The 18,121-nt window shown below is 45.5% G+C and overlaps 1 protein-coding gene across 1 annotated transcript; it reads right to left on the bottom strand.

Moving 5' to 3' along the window:
• Window positions 1-10,482: 10,482 nt before the first annotated feature.
• On the bottom strand, window positions 10,483-17,033 carry LOC140420672 (uncharacterized). Its single transcript, XM_072504673.1, has 2 exons — window positions 16,943-17,033; window positions 10,483-14,523 (listed from the first exon to the last, which is right to left on the bottom strand). The coding sequence occupies exon 2, from the start codon at window positions 14,175-14,177 to the stop codon at window positions 13,251-13,253; it is 927 nt and encodes a 308-aa protein (XP_072360774.1). The 5' UTR covers window positions 14,178-14,523; window positions 16,943-17,033; the 3' UTR covers window positions 10,483-13,250.
• Window positions 17,034-18,121: the final 1,088 nt, after the last annotated feature.

Below are 18,121 nucleotides of genomic sequence, written 5' to 3'. Positions count from 1 at the left end.
TCTAACTGCTTGTTAAAGGACAAAATTGTACCCGCCTCTACCACTGCCTCTGGCAGCCGTTCCAGATGCTCACCACCCTCTACCAGCCTCCCCGAACAGGCGCTGGAATGTGGTGACTAGGGGCTTTTCGCAGTAACTTCATTTGAAGCCTACTTGTGACAAGCGTTTTTCAATTTATTTTCATTTCATTCATTTCTATGTAAAGAAATTTCTCCTCTGGTCTCTTTTGTATCTCTCTTCTCTCACCTTAAACCTGTGCCCTCTAGTTCTAGACTCCTCTACCTTAGGGAAAAGATGTTGACTATATGCCTTTTCTATGTTCCTCACTTTGTAGACTTCTAGAAGGTCACACCTAAGCCTCCTTCGCTCCAGGGAGAAAAGTCCCAGCCTATCCATGTGCGGTCTTACCAATGTCTTGTCCAACTTCAATAAGACATTCCAACTCCTGTATTCAATATTCTAACCAATAAAACTGAGCATACTGACTGCCTTCTTTACCATCCTGTCCACCTGCGACTCCACCTACAAGGAGCTATGAACCTGTACTCCTAGATCTCTTTGTTCTGTAACTCTCCCCAACATCCTACCATTAACTGAGTGGGTCCTGCCCTGATTTGATTAATTTCCCAAACGACTCTGGTCAACAGCAGTATAGGCAGCATCTGCAGAGGGTACAACAGTCTGGGCAACACATTCATTTTAATGAAGGCAATCCTCCCTCACCATGAAATCGTAAGAGCCAATCACCGGGCAAGGTCCCACCTAATAGTCATCATCAGCTGTGGAAAGTTGACCTCATATAGCTGCCTAAAAGAGGGGCCATTGACATCCCCAGGTTTGTAAATGGCTTGGAGGGGGGGGGGGGGCATCTGAAGGGGAAGTTAGCAAGAGGAGGGGGCTTACCCCTCAACCCCTCCCCACCGGCATGGGCTCGAACTCAGTAAAATTGATCTCGATACAAGAGAAGCCACTAAATCTATCCACTGCTCGAATAATGTCCAGGACTGAAAGACTGGGGTTCAACACAAACAGCAGCCTGTCATCTGCACACACAGTGATCTTGTGCTGCCTCACCCCACCCTCCAGGCCCGATATCAGAGGATCCGATCTGATATCCTCCGGAAAGGGCTCAGTGGGCAACGCAAACAGCAAGGGGGACAGAGGGCAGCCCTGTCTAGTCCCTCTCTGAAGCTCAAGGTTTGATGCCCTTAAACCATTGGTGAGCACCGCCGCTGCTGGTCTGTGATGTAACAATTGAATCCACTCAATATAATCCTCACCCAACCCAAAGCCTCACAGCGGATACACCAGATAATTCCACTCAACTCAAGCAAAAGCTTTCTCTGCATCGAAGGAGATCACCAGCCCATCCAGTGCATATTTCTGAAAAGCCTGAATCACATTCAGCAACCTTCCAACATTGTTACTGGAAAATCTTCTCCGTATAAACCCAGTCTGGTCCTCCCGCACGATTGTCAGAAGGATGTCCGCCAGCCTTATTGCCAAAACATAAGATCGCAGTTTCAAGTCAACATTCAAAAGAGAGATTTGGCAATAAGAGGCCCACTCCTCTGGGTCCTTGTCTGCCTTCAGAATTAAAGAGATAGTCGTCTCACAAAGAGTCAGTGGCAGCATCCCAGAGTCAAAAGAGTGACAATACATACCCACCAACGGGTCCAATAACAAATCCTCAATCCCCCGATAACATTCACACCCACAGCCATCCGGTCCCTGGTCTTTACCCGGCTGCAACTCCTTCACGGCCTTTGACACTTCTTCCCAAGAAAAGGGAGCATTAAGATTTTCTGAGGCCTGCAGAAGCTTCAGGGAAGAGAGAAAATGCTCCACACCCACCAACACATCACCAGACCGCTGAGACTTGTGTAATCCTGCATAGAATTCCCCAAATCCCTGTTTATCTCCTCCGTCTTCATGACCCTTTTCCATCCCCCAAGCCACACAGAGGGATTCGCTCGAAAGTCGGCTTTTTTCTTTGTCAAACAGGCAAGTATTTGCTCGGCTTATTCCCAAACTCGAAAACTTCGACCTCACAAACTTTCAACTTTTCTCGGCCTGCTGAGTCAACAGGGAGTCCAAAGCCACTCTTGCTGCGTTAACCTCCTTCAGCAATAGCTTACTCGGGCCCTCCATATGATTCTCCTCCATCTTCACCAAACAAACCTCCAGACGCCGCTGGTTCTCCAGCATCCTGCACCTTTTATTAGCAGTGTGAGAAATGATCAGCCCCGACCATAAACTTTACACGTCTCCCACAAAATGGCAGGGGAAATCCCAGGGTTCGAGTTAACCAAAAGGAAGAACTCAAACTCTTCCCGAAAGTGCATAATAAATGAACTCGGGGAGGCTCCAAACCTCCACATTCTCGACCTGGGGGTGAGCCCTCGAGCAGAAACTCCAGACAAACGGGGGAAGGTCTGCGATTATGATGCTCCCTGTGGTGCAAGAGGACACCAGGTGTAGGATCGTCCTCGGCACAAAGAAGTCGGCGATTCTAGTCTGACATTGCTGTGGGGCTGGAATGAAGGTAAAATTTCTGCTCCTCGGGTACAAAGTTCTCTAAACATCCACATAACCCACCTCCTCACTGTTATGATCCTGGACCAGACCCCAACAGTGGCTCGGATACTGGCCAGAAACCCCAATATTTTATTTGTGTTTTGTACGACTGTGAGGAAAGGATACCTCACTCCAGGAGTGATTTTATGAAAAATAGGGCCATGCTGTATGAAAACAAACTTTATTACTGGCACAATATTAAAATAAGTTTAACATCACACCAGAAAACTGCTGACAATTAGCCCTTAAACAATGCTAATCAATACAGTGAATACAATAACCCTTAACTGCTACCTTTATTCCCACTCAAACAACAAAAACACATCTCAGCTCTCAATCCACCGTTAAACAGTTAGCCCTCAGAGATGTTCTTTGAGAAAGGGAGATCTTGTGTCACTGCATTAAAGAAAAGATCTGAATCTTGTCAGAACCATGCAGAAACTCTGGCTGTATTTCATCGGAAGCTGTTTCAGCTTGTTACAGCTCACCTTCTAATTCCACTCTTCTGCTTGGAAAGAAACTGCTAATCTAGCTCCAGGCATATCTTTTCAACTGAACTGAGATGCTTGACCTGTGCTCATATCTTCAACTAATTCTCAACTAAAACACTGCTTTCCTGCAAAAAGCCTGAAACCGTGGCTCCTCCCAGTACTGACATCATCTTACCAAGCTGAAACCTAATTAACTCCACAGGGAATCCCCTTCATCCAAACAACTTTCCACTAGCCCATGTTTTTTACGATGCTTTAATTGCACCTCTGGCACCAAAACTTAGTTTTCTTTCAAACTAGGATTTCTTTTAGAAACTTGACTGCCGCAGTCACACACACTAACTCAGGTTTTTACCCCTGACTGCGCTAAATACCCAGAATACAAAAACTCTGAAATTCCTACAGTCATCAAATTACAAGCCGAGGCCAACGCCCAAGCCTGCAGCGTGGGGGTGTTGGTGGTACCGGGAGCTTTTCTACCAGAGGATTTAAGTGGCAGTTGAAGTCACCAACCACAAAAGAGTTAATTGAAGCTAACTCTGCAAAATCCTTTATAATTAACTCCGGGGAGTAATCCGGGGATCCAGAAACATTCACTACTGAAACAACATCTCCATGCACCGAACCTCTAATGATCATATATCCACCTGCTTTGTCCTTGGTGCAGGTTTCAACCTTAAAAGTGATATTTTTATTAATAAGCATTTCCACACCCTTGCTACTAGACGAAATGGAGGCAAAAAACGTGGCCCACCCAATCCTGCCTCAATTTAAAGTGTTCCTCATCATCCAGATGGATTTCCTGTAATGAAGCTATGTCGACTTTCTCCTTAAGAAAGGAGAGGATCTTTTTCCTTCTGATAGGGTGATGGATGCCCCGTACATTCCCTGAGAAAATTTGCAGATTGACTGCCGCCATTAGTTAGGCGACAGAGAGAACAGGAACAGATTTTCACACCACAATCGGGCGTGCGCCATTACCCCCTCCTCCAACTCACTTTACACCAGAGGCACCAAAGTCTCCCCAAACTGCTCCTTTCACAGATAAAAGCCCCGTCTGTACCAGAGTAGGATAAAGTTAGCAACACATAAACCCTCCCATAATAACAAAAATACAAAGAATCACGAGCACAATAGACCCAAGGGGACATTCCTCAATAAGACTGAGGACCCGGAGGATTAACCCCACGGCCAGACTGTCGTTACCCTCAGGATACCTTCTCCAAAATGAGGAGAAGAAAAGTAACTTTTGTAAATTGTTTTTACAGGATATTAGAAGAGGAGGAATTACAGACTGAAATCTCAAACATCACGTCTCAATCTGACTGAGTCTCTCAATTCCTTGTAACTGAATATCACCGGACTTAGAATCTAGAAGGAGAAATGTTTGTCTTTTCTGTCCGCTTCAAAAGATCAGTGTGACTGGAAAAGCCCCGAGACACACACACCCGAGTGAGAGTGTTCCAGAGCACTGACCGTGGAAAGAGTTTGAACCAGTTACACAGACCAAAAAAAAATCACACCATTCACAGTCTGGAAAGACCGTACACGTGTTGTGTGTGTGGACGTGGCTTCAACTGATTGTCAAATCTGGAGAGACACGAGGGCACCCCACCCTGGAGAAACGGTGGAAATGTGGGGACTGTGGGAAGGGATTCAGGGTTCCATCTGCACTGGAAGCTCATCGGCGCAGTCACACTGGGGAGAGGCCGTTCACCTGCTCTGTGTGTGGGAAGGGATTCATTCAGTTATCCGCCCTGCAGAAACACCAGCGAGTTCACACTGGGGAGAGGCCGTTCATCTGCTCTGAGTGTGAGAAGGGATTCACTCAATCATCCCACCTACGGACACACCAGCGTGTTCACACCGGGGAGAGGCCGTTCATCTGCTATGTGTGTGGGAAGGGATTCACTCAATCATCCGACCTGCGGAAACACCAGCGGGTTCACACTGGGGTGAGGCCGTTCATCTGCTCTGAGTGTGAGAAGGGATTCACTACTTTAAGGAGTCTGCAGATTCACCAGCTAGTACATACTGGGGAGAAGCCGTTCACCTGCTCTCATTGTGAGAAGGGATTCAGTCAATCATCTGACCTGCGGACACACCAGCGAGTTCACACTGGGGAGAGGCCATTCATATGCTCTCAGTGTGAGAAGGGATTCGCTCAGCTATCCGCCCTGCAGTCACACCAGCGAGTTCACACTGGGAAGAGGCCGTTCACCTGCTCTCAGTGTGAGAAGGGATTCACTACTTCATCGAGCCTGCGGAGACACCAGCGAGTTCACACTGGGGAGAAGCCGTTCAGCTGCTCTCAGTGTGAGAAGAGATTCACTCGGTTATCCCACCTGCAGAGACATCAGAGAGTTCATACAGGGGAGAAGGCATTAACCTGCATTTAATGAGAGAAGGGATTCAGATATCGATACTCCCTCCAGGAACCCTCGTGAGTTCACACCTGGAAGAAGCCATTCACCTGCTCTGAGCATTCAATGATCCGGAGACACCAGCGGGTTATCTCTGGGGAGAGACCATTCATCTGCTCTCAATGTGGGGAGGGGTTATGTGATTCATCACACCTGTTGTGACTCCAACAAGTTCACAATAAATTACAGATGTTGGCTCCGTTGTTATTGTTTCTGCTCTCACTGACATCCAGGACTGCATTTTGTTCATTCTGACATCTGGTGAATGGTGATGATTGGAGGGTTTCTTTCTGCTGGACTGGCCGGTCTAACACCTCTGCCTCCAGTGGGCTGACCATTTTTGAGGTTAGTTGCGATTACCTGGTTCCAAGTTTGACGAGGAGCACAGAATGAAAAGGTGTTTGCACGTTGGAAGATATTTAGTTCCCAAAGCAGCCACGTTGCCATGAAGATGGGTTATGGTGGTTACAGGGTTCTTTTGTCTAATTTATCTGGGTGTTTCTCGCATCTTTGTATCATTGGAACATAGAATCAGGAGTTGGCCATTCAGCCCGTCGAGCCTGCTCCACCATTCATGGCTGATCATCCACTTCAATGCTTTTCCCGCACACTATCCCCATATCCCTTTGTGTTATTGGTGTTTAGAAATCTGTCAGTCTCTGTTTTAAACACACTCAATGACTGAGCTCCAACAGCCCTCTGGGGTAGAGAATTCCAAAGATTCACAACTTGTAGATCTCTGTAGATCAAATGATTGCCCTGTTCTATCCCCGTATCCCTGTTGGTTTCTTTCCCTCAAAAGCCCATCCCATTTTCTTTTGGAAACATTTCATCATCTCCGCTTCTACCCCCCTCCTCGGAAGTGGGTTTCAGGTATTTCCCAAATACTGCCAATCTCTGGTTCAAGTCTAAGATTTTCTTCAAATGTGAACGAGAATCAAAGGGCAAAGCAGGAGGCCATTAAGCCCACCATTCCCATGCTAGTTCTTTGAATGAACAATCTGATTGGTCCCATCACCCTGCAAGTTTATTTTCCTGCAGAATCTGTCCAGTTCCCTTTTGAAAGTTACAGCAGTATTTACTTCCTGCACCATTGTCAGGCAATGAATCCCAAATCACAACAAGTCATTCTGTTTTAAATCAAATAGCAAAGGGGCTGGTTTAGCACACTGGGCTAAATCGCTGGCTTTTAAAGCAGACCAAGGCAGGCCAGCAGCACGGTTCAATTCCCGTACCAGCCTCCCCAAACAGGCGCCGGAATGTGGCGACTAGGGGCTTTTCACAGTAACTTCATTGAAGCCTACTTGTGACAGTAAGCGATTTTCATTTCATTTCATTTCAAATACCTTCACGAGATACTGTGTTTGGATTTTCACAGGGTATTTGAAATGCAGTGAAAGACATGATTGTTACATAAAATCAAGTCTCAGTCTTTATGAGTGATCTTCGTGAGTGGACCGAGTGTGATATATCCAAGTTTGGAAACTAGTTCTAAAAATAAATTACATTTATTTGAGCGGCACAGTGGTATAGTAGTTAGCACTGTTGCCTCACAGCACCAGGGACCCATGTTCAATTCTGGCCTTGGTTACTGTCTGTGTGTGGTTTGTACATTCTCCCCGTGTCTGTGTGGGTTTCCTCCGAGTGCTCTGGTTGCCTCCCAGTCCTAAGATGTATGGGTTAGGGTGATTGGCCCTGATAAATTGCCCCCCCCTCCGTGTCCAGAGATGTGCAAGTTAGGTTATGGGGTTACGGGTGAGTGGATATGGGTGGAGTGCTCTTTGGAAGAGTCGGTGCTGACTCAATGGGCTGAATGGCCTCCTTTTGCACTCAAGGGATTCTGTATCTATTTCTATACCAACTTTCATGAACACAATCTCCTAAAGCTTTTTACAGCCTTTGAAGTACTTTTGAAGTGTAGTCACTGTTGTAATGTCCTCCCCTAATAGGCGCTGGAATGTGGCGACTAGGGGCTTTTCACAGCAACTTCATTGAAGCCTATTGTGACAATAAGCGATTATATTATTATAATGTCGGAAATTCTGGGTATGCCTCATTGATAATATTTTGTTTTAAAAATCAATCACTCGTCCATCTTCACTGTTATGAGTAACAAGGTTAAGGAAACCATGTTAAACTCTAAAACGTGACTGGACCTTTATTTTAAAAATTCATTCTGTTCCAAACCAAAGCTGAGTGAGGCAAAATTGTTTCCAGTAACAAATTGTTCCAGAATTTTGTAAAGTTACAGAAGATCATATATTGCCAATGTCTGGCTCAAGTCGAAGACTCAATGTTCAATCCAATCTAGGTTAGTAAGAAAGAAAGGTATTGTCTTTCACAAAACTGTCATTTTCAACTAGTGAATATTGTATTAACCAAATATATTAATTAAAGATTACTGTATTAATTAGCTACCAGTCAGTAACAGATGACTGATTAAGTAATGAGCATTAATTGAGTTCCAATTAAATAATCAATAATGGATCAGTAGTTACAGTAAGAGACTCAGTTTTATTTGCTGTAAAAATGTAAAAGCTTAATTGCTGTGCTTGTAAAGAATGTGCAATGAGGATAAATGTACTGGCAAGAGAGACCTTCAAACTCTGATTAGCCTCAACATTTGAAACTGTTTGAATAAGGGAATGTATAGAATTAGATAAAGGGGTCGTATGAAACAGTTCTATTGTATTCCTGTCTGAGATAATGAAAGGTGGTGTCAGTAATTGAGGATCCAAATAAATTGATCCAGTGACCAAATTGACCAATTGTCATAGAACATAGAATATACAGTGCAGAAGGAGGCCATTCGGCCCATCGAGTCTGCACCGACCCACTTAAGTCCTCACTTCCACCCTAACCCCGTAACCCAATAACCCTTCCTAACCTTTTTTTTGGACACGAAGGGCAATTTATCATGGCCAATCCACCTAACCTGCACGACTTTGGACTGTGGGAGGAAACCGGAGCACCCGGAGGAAACCCACGCAGACACGGGGAGAACGTGCAGACTCCGCACAGACAGTGACCCAGCGGGAAATCAAACCTGGGACCCTGGTGCTGTGAAGCCACAGTGCTATCCACTTGTGCTACCGTGCTGCCCCACATGTTACAACATGCTCATGTTACAACAGGCCCAACTCTGACGTGAAGTAATGGTCACTTTGGGGATAAAAGCAGAGGTTCTGAAGGTCTTCCTTGCTGCCAAGTACTGAAGATTCTTGAGGCTGAGTTCCAAGGAAATTACTGTCAAAGGAGCCAGAGAGGGTTTCGCTTCTACAGACTGATCACCCGCATGAAGTTGTAAAAGTCAATGTCTGAAAGTTTCTTTGAATAAACTTTTTTAATTTAACATCAAGAGAATTCTGCCTTTTCCTTAATTGCCTTGTCTGAACCAAAGTGAATTTCTTAAATGGTAAGTTGGGGGTGGCTGAAATCAATAAAGTTCCAAATAACAAGTTCAGAAAACACTGGTGCAGCACAGTAGCATTGTGGATAGCACAATTGCTTCACAGCTCCAGGGTCCCAGGTTCGATTGCGGCTTGGGTCACTGTCTGTGTGGAGTCTGCACATCCTCCCCGTGTGTGCGTGGGTTTCCTCCGGGTGCTCCGGTTTCCTCCCACAGTCCAAAGATGTGCAGGTTAGGTGGATTGGCCATGATAAATTGCCCTTAGTGTCCAAAATTGCCCTTAGTGTTGGGTGGGGTTACTGGGTTATGGGGATAGGGTGGAGGTGTTGACCTTGGGTAGGGTGCTCTTTCCAAGCGCCGGTGCAGACTCGATGGGCTGAATGGCCTCCTCCTGCACTGTAAATTCTATGATAATCTATGATAAATCTTCAATTTAAAAACTTGCATTTCTATAGCACCTTTCACAACCACAGGACGTCCCAAAGTGCTTTACAGCCAATGAAGTACTTTTGAAGTGTAGTCACTGTTACAATGTAGGAAAAGTAGCAGCCAATTTACACACAGCAAGATCCCACACACAGCAATGTGATAATGAGCAGATGATCTGTTTTTAGTGATGTTGATTGAGGGATAAATATTGACCAGGACACCGGGGATAACACCCCTGTTCTTCTTCAAAATAGTGGCTGTGGGAACTTTTACACCTACCTGAGAGGGGCAGACAGGACCTCAGTTTCACATCTTATTTGAAAGAAGGCTGTTCTGACAGTGCAGCACTCCCTCAGTGCTGGGACGAGGAATGTTGGATGTGATTTTTGTCCTCAAGTCCTTGGACTGGGTTTTGAATCCACAACCTTCTGACTCAGAGGTGAGAGAGCTGCCCACTGAACCACGGCTGACACTCGAGACAATACAAAGTTAGAAATGGAAAGTTACCCTTTAAAACCCCCCACCCATTGTCTCCAGTGCCTAAATCTAATAATAAACACCCCAATATAAATAACGTGGATTTGACTGACAAATGTTTAAGTGTTGGTTTAGAGCCACAAGTTCTGACTTCCCATTTGAGCCTCGGGCACCTTTCTGTCTCTATTGCTCATGTCAATGACAGCCAGGCAATAGAGCTGAGGCTGAATTTAGCTGAGAATAACGGGGCCTGTGCGCAGTTGGGAAAATGCCATGGACGTCACACTAATAGAGAGACAGGAAAGTGCTGGAGGACTGACTGGGAAATGGGCCTCCAACCAATTGTTATATCGGTCACTCAGAGCTAAAGAGAAACCTGTCTCTGTAAATACATATACAGGGAAGAGGCTGCAATGAAATCTGTCCCTTTTAACCTGCACAAAAGCAGGAGGCTCAGATTCACAGCTTGCGGGAGGAGACCATTCAGCCCACCGGGTCCCCGCTATCTCTTTGAGAGGACTCTCCCATTCCTCCAAATACTCTGCTCTTTCCCCAGAACCCTGCAGATTCTTCCCTTACAAGTATTTACCATTTGGAAAGATCCAACTGAATCTGCTTTCAGACATGTCAGAACAATTCGCTGTGTCAATAAATAAAATAAAATCTCATTCCCCCCTCTGGCTCCTTTGCCAATTACCTCAGAGGGACTCACTTTCTGTTAAAGAGCCTGTCAACCCCTCTCACCCACTTTCCCTGAACGACATCAATCTAATCATGAAAAATCAAATGTTGTTATGATAAATGTTTATTAATGAAGCATAACATGGTTAAAAAAAACAGAAAATGACTTGAGGATCAAAGACAACCAGAGTAAAAGGATATTCACAATATTCTGGACACAAATGGTTTATCTTTAATTCATCTGTAGCCTGTTCCCTGCCCTCTTTGTGGAACACCTCTCATCAGTCCACAAGCATGACCCTGACCCTCCGCTTGCTGCCAGAAGAATTCACCACCTTGCTCTCAGGCTCACATTTCTGTCCTCGGCCTGCTGCAATGTTCCAGAGAAGCCCAACACAAGCTGGACGAACAGCCCCTCATCTTCCGATGAGGCACTTTACAGCCTTCTGGACTCAACATTGAGTTCAACAACTTCAGACCCTGAACTCTCTCCACCATTTTGATTTGTTTTTTTACTGAGTGCCAGTCTGCATCTTGTTTACATGTTTTTTGCTTCCAGACAGAGCTGTCCTTTATTCTGCCATTAACGCTTACTCTGGACCAATGCTTTATTTCTTTTTTTAAATTTCTTTAGAGTCTTCAATTATTTTTTTCCAATTAAGGGGCAATTTAGCGTGGCCAATCCATCTACCTGCATATCTTTAGGTTGTGGAGCTGAAACCCACATAGACATGGGGCGAATGTGCAAACTCCACACGGACAGTGACCCGGGGCCAGGATCAAACCTGGGACCTCAGCGCCGTGGGCAGCTGAACTAACCACTGTGTCACCGTTCCACCCCAATGCTTTGTTTCTTTACTGCAACCAGTACCTCTCCCTTTGCCTTTTGTAACAGGACATTTTTGTCTTTTAATCTCACCCACCCTCTAACCAATCCCTGACATTCCCTTTTGTTCTACCTGACCCTTTCTCACCAGCATCAAACCCAGCACATTTCTCCCTCTCTTTAGTTCTGAAGTAAGTTACATTGGACGTGAAACGTCAACTGTTTCTCTCCCCACAGATGCTGCCAGACCTGCTGCGTTTTTCCAGTTCTTTCTGAATTTATTTTCGATCTGTCTGTAGTTGGGGAAAAACACTATTTAGTGTCCAGGAGGATACAGGGACTGAGATTAGGAGAAACCACTGAGGACTGAGATTAGGAGAAAGTTCTTCACCCAGAGAGCAGTGTGTCTGTGAAATTTGCTACCACAGGAAGCAGTTATGGCCAAAGCATTGTATGTTTTCAAGAAGGAGTTAGATAGAAATCTTGGGGTTGAAAGGATCAAAGGACACGGGGGGGAAAGCAGGAACAGGTTACTGAGTTGGATGATCAGCCATGATCAGAATGAATGGTAGAGAATGCTTGAAGGGCCGAATGGCCTCCTCCTGCTCCTATTTTCCATGTTTCCATTTCAGTAGAAAATTTCACTCCTGTTCCGATCCCAGTTGACGTTATAACGGAACAGGAAGATCCCATAATGGAACCCTGGCTCAAAAGACTTTAACTTTTTTAAATGAAACAGAGTCACGGGGCTACTGATTAGTTTTATCAATAAGAAAAAAATTAAACATAAAAATGGATTATAATACAATCCTCCTTTACACCTCCTTCCGCTTCACCAATACACACAAGTTTTAAGACTCACGTGGATGACAAAATACATTTGAAGCCCCAATGGTCTCATTGGCACAAAGTTAGTGTTTCCGGATTTCTCCTTAGAATCGCCCCAGATGATTGTCATATGAGAGTTTCCAAACTCCATTCCCAAAATACTTTTAAAAATATTCCCTTATAAGAATACCTTTACTTAGTGATCCACATTCCAAAATCCAGTCCAACTTTTCCAAGGGCCCTTTTGACTCCAATTTTTAGCAGGAAATCTGTGCCAGGATTGTGGACCAACCCATTTATGATTTCACTGCTTTCACTGACTTTCACTGTTACACAAATTCTGATATCCAACTAATACTTTACAAGTTGTTCATAGACGATATTAACACATTTTAACAGTGAGGATTTTTTTAGGAAACGTTTGTCTTGTATTTTCACTAACCAATTCCTTCTCAGCTTTGTCTGGTGTCCCTGAACAGAATCCTATTCTCTTTCCAGGTTTTCAGACCCAGCTATCCCCGAGTTTCCTCTGAATCTTCTTTCCTGCACATTACTCCAATGTCCAGCTTTTCTTATAGCAAAGCTGAGAGAGTTGGTTTCTCTCTCCAGCTTCGAGCAGAGTTGGGAGCTGTTCCCTGCTCCGTGACCTGACTCCAACTGCCTGCAACTGCTGCTAGCTTTCAGCTATAAACTAAAGAACAAAAGAAAGCTGTTCGCCATCTTTCAGGGCCTCTCTAGTTGCTCAGCAACTATCTTTTCTTTATGCGGAGCTATCTAAACACAATCGTATCCTAGGATTGAAGCTAATCCCCACGTAGACCGCCTTTAACGTCTAACTACAGCTCCCTTCGAGGCACAAAACACCTACCGAAAACTAACTTTTTTCTAATGTTTATCCATACAAATATAAATCCCTTAAAACTACCTTTGGTTTCCAAATACTCCCAGTTTCAAAGAGCATCAGCCCACTGGAAGCAAAGTCATGAGAACGGCCAGTCCAGCAGAAATAAATCCTCCGACCCTCCCACTTCACCAAGTGTCAAAATGAACATGGTTCAGTCCTGGATGTGATTAACAGCAGCAATAACAGCAGAATCCAACCCCTGTCATCACTTGTGAACTTGCTGGTGTTTCAACAGATAGGATGACCGAGTGAATCCCTTCCCACAAACAGAGCAGATGAATGGTCTCTCCCCGGTGTGAGTGCGCTGATGTTCCATCAGTACCGAAGAGGTTTTGAAGCTGCTCCCACAGTCCGAGCATTTAAAGGGTCTCTCATTGGTGTGGGTGACATTGTGTCTCAACAGGTTGGGTAAATGAGCGAATCCCCTCCCACACCCAGTGCAGATGAATGGCCTCTCCCTGGTGTGAACTCGCTGGTGTCTCATCAGTTGGGTTGCAGAACTGAATCCCTTCCCACACTCAGAGCAGGTAAATGGTTTCTCCCCTGTGTGAACTCGCTGGTGTATCAGCAGATCGGGTGACTTAGTGAATCCCTTCCCACACTCAGAGCAGGTAAACGGTCTTTCCCCGGTGTGAATTTGCTGGTGTGTCCGTAGTGTGGATGACTTTCGAAACCTCTTTGTGCAGTAAGAGCAGCTGAACGGTCTCTCCTCAGTGTGAATGCCCTGGTGGGTCATCAGCTCCCGAGAGCTTTTGAAGCCACTCCCGCAGTCAGAGCATTTAAAGGGCCTTTCATTGGTGTGAGTGACATTGTGTCTCAGCAGGCTGGATAACTGAGTGAATCCCTTTCCACACATAGAGCAGATGAATGGCCTCTCACCGGTGTGAACTCGCCTGTGTGCCTGCAAGGTGGATAAATGAGTGAATCGGTGTCCACACATGGAGCAGGAGAAAGGCCTTTCCCTGGTGTGAACTCGCTGGTGTGTCTGCAGGGTGGATGACTGACTGAATCCCTTCCCACACACAGAGCAGGTGAATGGCCTCTCCCCAGTGTGAATGCGTTGGTGAGTTTCCAGCACAGATGGGGATCTGAATCTCTTCCCACAGTCCCCACATTTCCATGGCTTCTCCATGCTGCTGGCGTCCTTGTGTCTCTTAAAGTCTCGTCCCCACACAGAGCACGGATACGGTCTCTCCCCGCTGTGAATGATGCAATGTTTTTTCAGGCTGTGTAACTGGTTAAAAGTCAGTGCTTTGGAACATTCTTATTGAGTGTGTGTATCTCGGTGCATTTTCAGTCACACTGATGTTTAAAATCTGAATCTGACGGAACAGAAAAACATTTCTCCTTATAGATTCAAAGGCCGATGATATTCAGGTCCTGATGAATTGAGTGACTGTCAGATCTTGATGTGATGTTTGGTTTGATGTGATATTTGGTTTGAGATTTCTGTGTGTAAATCCTCATCTTCTAATATCCTGTTAAATGTGTTTACAAAGATCATCTCAGTGTCGGTACAGGACAGAAATTCAGAACAGACAATTCCAGTTTCTATGGAACATTCTTTCCTCTCTCATTCCCTCAAAGCTGTAAATCTCCACCCCACACACTCTGACTCCATTCTCACTCTGTTGTAACTAATATCCATACTCCCAATTCTCCTGAAGATGCTGAATCAGCTGATCAACAGATCCATGCACTTTGCAACCTGTCCTGGAAAAGGGAATCTCAAAATCTTTTGGCAGCTGCCAGAGATATTTGTCCATTTGACTGGACTACAGAATTTGGGTAATGTTTCTTGCAGTGCACAAGGAGACTATTCAGTCCATTGGGTCTGCACCGGCCCTTAGAAAAAGCACTCTACCTAGGCTCACTCCCTGCCATATCCCCGTAACCCTGTGCATTGATCATGGTCAATTTACCTAACCTGGACATCTTTAGACACTACGCGACAATTTAGCATGGCCAATCCATCTAACTGCACACCATTGGACTGTAGGAGGAAATTAGAGCACCCGGAAATTGGAGCCGGAATTGAACCTATGTCTCTGGTGCTGTGAGTAGCTGTGTAACTGTGCCGCTGAACTGTATTGCTTGATTAGAAATGGGGGGTGCGGGAAGAACTTTATTCAGAGGCAATTTTTCAGAACTTCTAATTTACTGCCTATGAGGTTGGTGGAAGCTGCGATGATTATTAATTTCAAAATGGAATAGCATGGGCCCATTTAGGAACTAAACTTGCAGGGGAACATGGATATAGACGGGTAATTGTACTGACTAGTTTGCTCAACAGATTCGGTATGGTTTCGAATTAATGAATGGACGCCTTCTGTGCTACAATCACTCTGACTGGAAAAATATGACATAGATGCACAACTATATTACAAAACTAGAAATAATAACAAATATATTTTATTACTGAACCATCAATAATATATCTAATCTGTGCCATATAACAACAGTAGACATTTCTCTATCCGATATTAATTTACTGCCCCCTCAAATATCAGCCATCTCCTGGGGAAAGCAGCCCTTTAATTGTGAACATTAGGAAAGAGACCATCCTTTTAGTCAGACAAATAAATGTGTCAAGCTGAGAGAGCAAAGAATGTCAATGTCTTTAAGAGATAGAGAGAGGATGTGGGCTCCAATTTGTGGGAACCAACGGTTTGTGCCGGGGAGGTTGGATGGGGGGTTTCAGAGGTGGCAGAGAGCACAGATTGAGAGGCGGGGGGACCTGTTTATTGGTGGGAGCTTTTCTTGTTTGGAGGAGGAGTTTGAACTCCCAGGAGGGAATAGGTTTCATTATTTGCAGGTGAAGGACATCGTACCGGAGGCAGGTTCCTTTCCGCTTCTACCGACCCAGTGGATACAGGATAAGGCAGTTTCAAAAACGAGGATGGGGGAGGGGATGGTCTCAGAAATTTATAAAGAACTTATGGCGTGGGAGGGACGCCAGACAGGGGAAGTAAAGCGCAAGCGAGAAGAAGAGCTGGATAAGGAACTACAGGCGGGTCTTTGGGAGGATGCTTTGAGTAGAGTCAAAACGTCCTCATCATGTGCCAGGCTCAGCCTGATATAATTTAAGGTGGTCCACCGGGCACACACGACTGTTGCCTGGATGAGCAAGTTTTTGAAGGCGTGGTGGACAGGTGTGGGCGGTGTGCGGGAGGGCCAGCAAACCATGTCCACATGTTTTGGGCATGTCCGAAGCTTAGGGGATATTGGCGAGGATTTGCTGATGTCATGTCCATGGTTTTAAAGACAAGGATGGCACCGGGTGCAGAGGTGGCGATTTTTGGAGTGTCAGAAGACCTGGGAGTCAAGGGGACGTGAGAGGCTGACATTTTGGCCGTTGTCTCCTTGGTAGCCCAGAGACGGATCTTACTGGCACGGAGGGACTCGGAGTCCCCGAAATCGGGGGTATGGGTTAATGACATAGCCGGGTTTCTCAGGCTTGAGAAAGTCAAGTTCGCCCAAAGAGGATCAACGTTGGGGTTCATCCAGAGGTAGCAGCCGTTTATCGACTTCTTTGAGGAAAATTAAACTGTTTGCAGATATAATAAGGGGGGGAAGGGGGTAGAGGGAGGTAGTTTAGTTTCGGCAAGATCAGTGAGCGTAGGAGGAGGGTGAGCTGGGGAACTGTGTCTGTTGGCTGGGTACAGTTGTGGGGTGGGGGGGGGGGGTATTTACTGAGTTATGTTTATATTTGTAATTACTGTTATATAATCATAAATGCCTTCAGAAAATGTTTTAAAAATAAAAAAGAGAGAGACCTGGGCCAACCTTTCCAGAGTCTGCACCCTCCCTGGACTCACTTCAGTTGCTGCAAGTGACCAGTTCAAGGTCAGAATGAGAAAATAAATGGAAAGAAGGAGAAAAGAAAGTGTTACTCACAGAGGCCTCCTTCTGCACTGTAGGTTCTATGTTATGTTCTAGGTTGGAGACAGGAGGACGTTTCTGTCTTTGTTCTCACTCTTCATTCACACAAAACCCGCATTCTGATTGGCTAGAGGTGCAGAGTCCTTCCGGTGTAACCTCCTCGCATTGGTCCAAATCTGAGTATGAAGGTCAGGAGGTGGGCACTCCAATGTACATGCGCAGTTTCTCCTCTCCCTTGGACATGCGCAGTCCTGGGCCGCCTGCCCGCGCGGCGGATAAAGCGATTTCCCCAGCGCGGGGGATTGTGGGAGCTGCGGCCGCCATTCTTCCTCCAGAGCCCAGTCTCCAAACTCCTGGAACTGGGATGAAAAGGGGGCAGGGCGCGGTGACCCAACTGACACAAAGCACGTGCGGATAGTCACTGGATTGGTTTGTGCCGTTCCTTGACAAAACAGTTTGTTAGCTTCAGGTGGAAAGATTTAGACACCTGGGTGACATTAGGTGAGGGTGAACCTTAACCCGGGAGTCAGCATCTTCAGGGGAGGAGAACTGGGCGTTGGAGGGGATAGGGTGGAATGGAATAAGGGTGGGGGTGAAGAACTGGGAGAGTATCTGCGTTTCCTTTGTTGTTTTGGAAATAAACCTGTTCAAGGTACAACTCAGCTTTAGACCGATTCTTCCTCTGCAGACACTATTTTGAATGATGTGGAGATGCCGCTGTTGGACTGGGGTGAGCACAGTAAGAAGTCTTGCAACACCAGGTTAAAGTCCAACAGGTTTGTTTCAAATCACTAGCTTTCGGAGCGCAGCTCCTTCATCAGGCGAGACACCTGATGAAATGATTCGAAACAAACCTGTTGGACTTTAAATTGGTGTTGTAAGACTTCTTACTATTTTGAATAACGTGGTAGCAGAGGATCAACACTAAACTTTGGTGCTTTGTTCGTGTGTAAGAAGTTTTATTCTCTCTCTCTGAGAAGAAGTACATTGCTGCTGACATTTTAGTTACAGAATGGCAGAAGGACAGGCTTTAATTATCCACGGATTTTCTCGGAGGGAGAACAATATCAGGAATGGAACAGTGAATCTGAGATGTGGACACGGGTCACTTCCTTCCCCTGAAAGAGGCTGGATAGGCTTTGGCTTCATCATTAACAGCAAAATACAAGGTTATGAGGAAAGTTTTTTCGGAAT

This window comes from Scyliorhinus torazame, chromosome 5 (genome assembly GCF_047496885.1).
Source record: "Scyliorhinus torazame isolate Kashiwa2021f chromosome 5, sScyTor2.1, whole genome shotgun sequence".
NCBI lineage: Eukaryota > Metazoa > Chordata > Chondrichthyes > Carcharhiniformes > Scyliorhinidae > Scyliorhinus > Scyliorhinus torazame.
The sequence above is the reverse complement of the archived record's forward strand: the minus strand, read 5'-3'. Positions and strand labels throughout refer to the sequence as shown.

What these genes read in the sequence shown, in the direction of transcription:
- LOC140420672 (XM_072504673.1), bottom strand. Translation starts at nt 14,177, where the DNA reads ATGGAGAAGCCATGGAAATGTGGGGACTGTGGGAAGAGATTCAGATCC.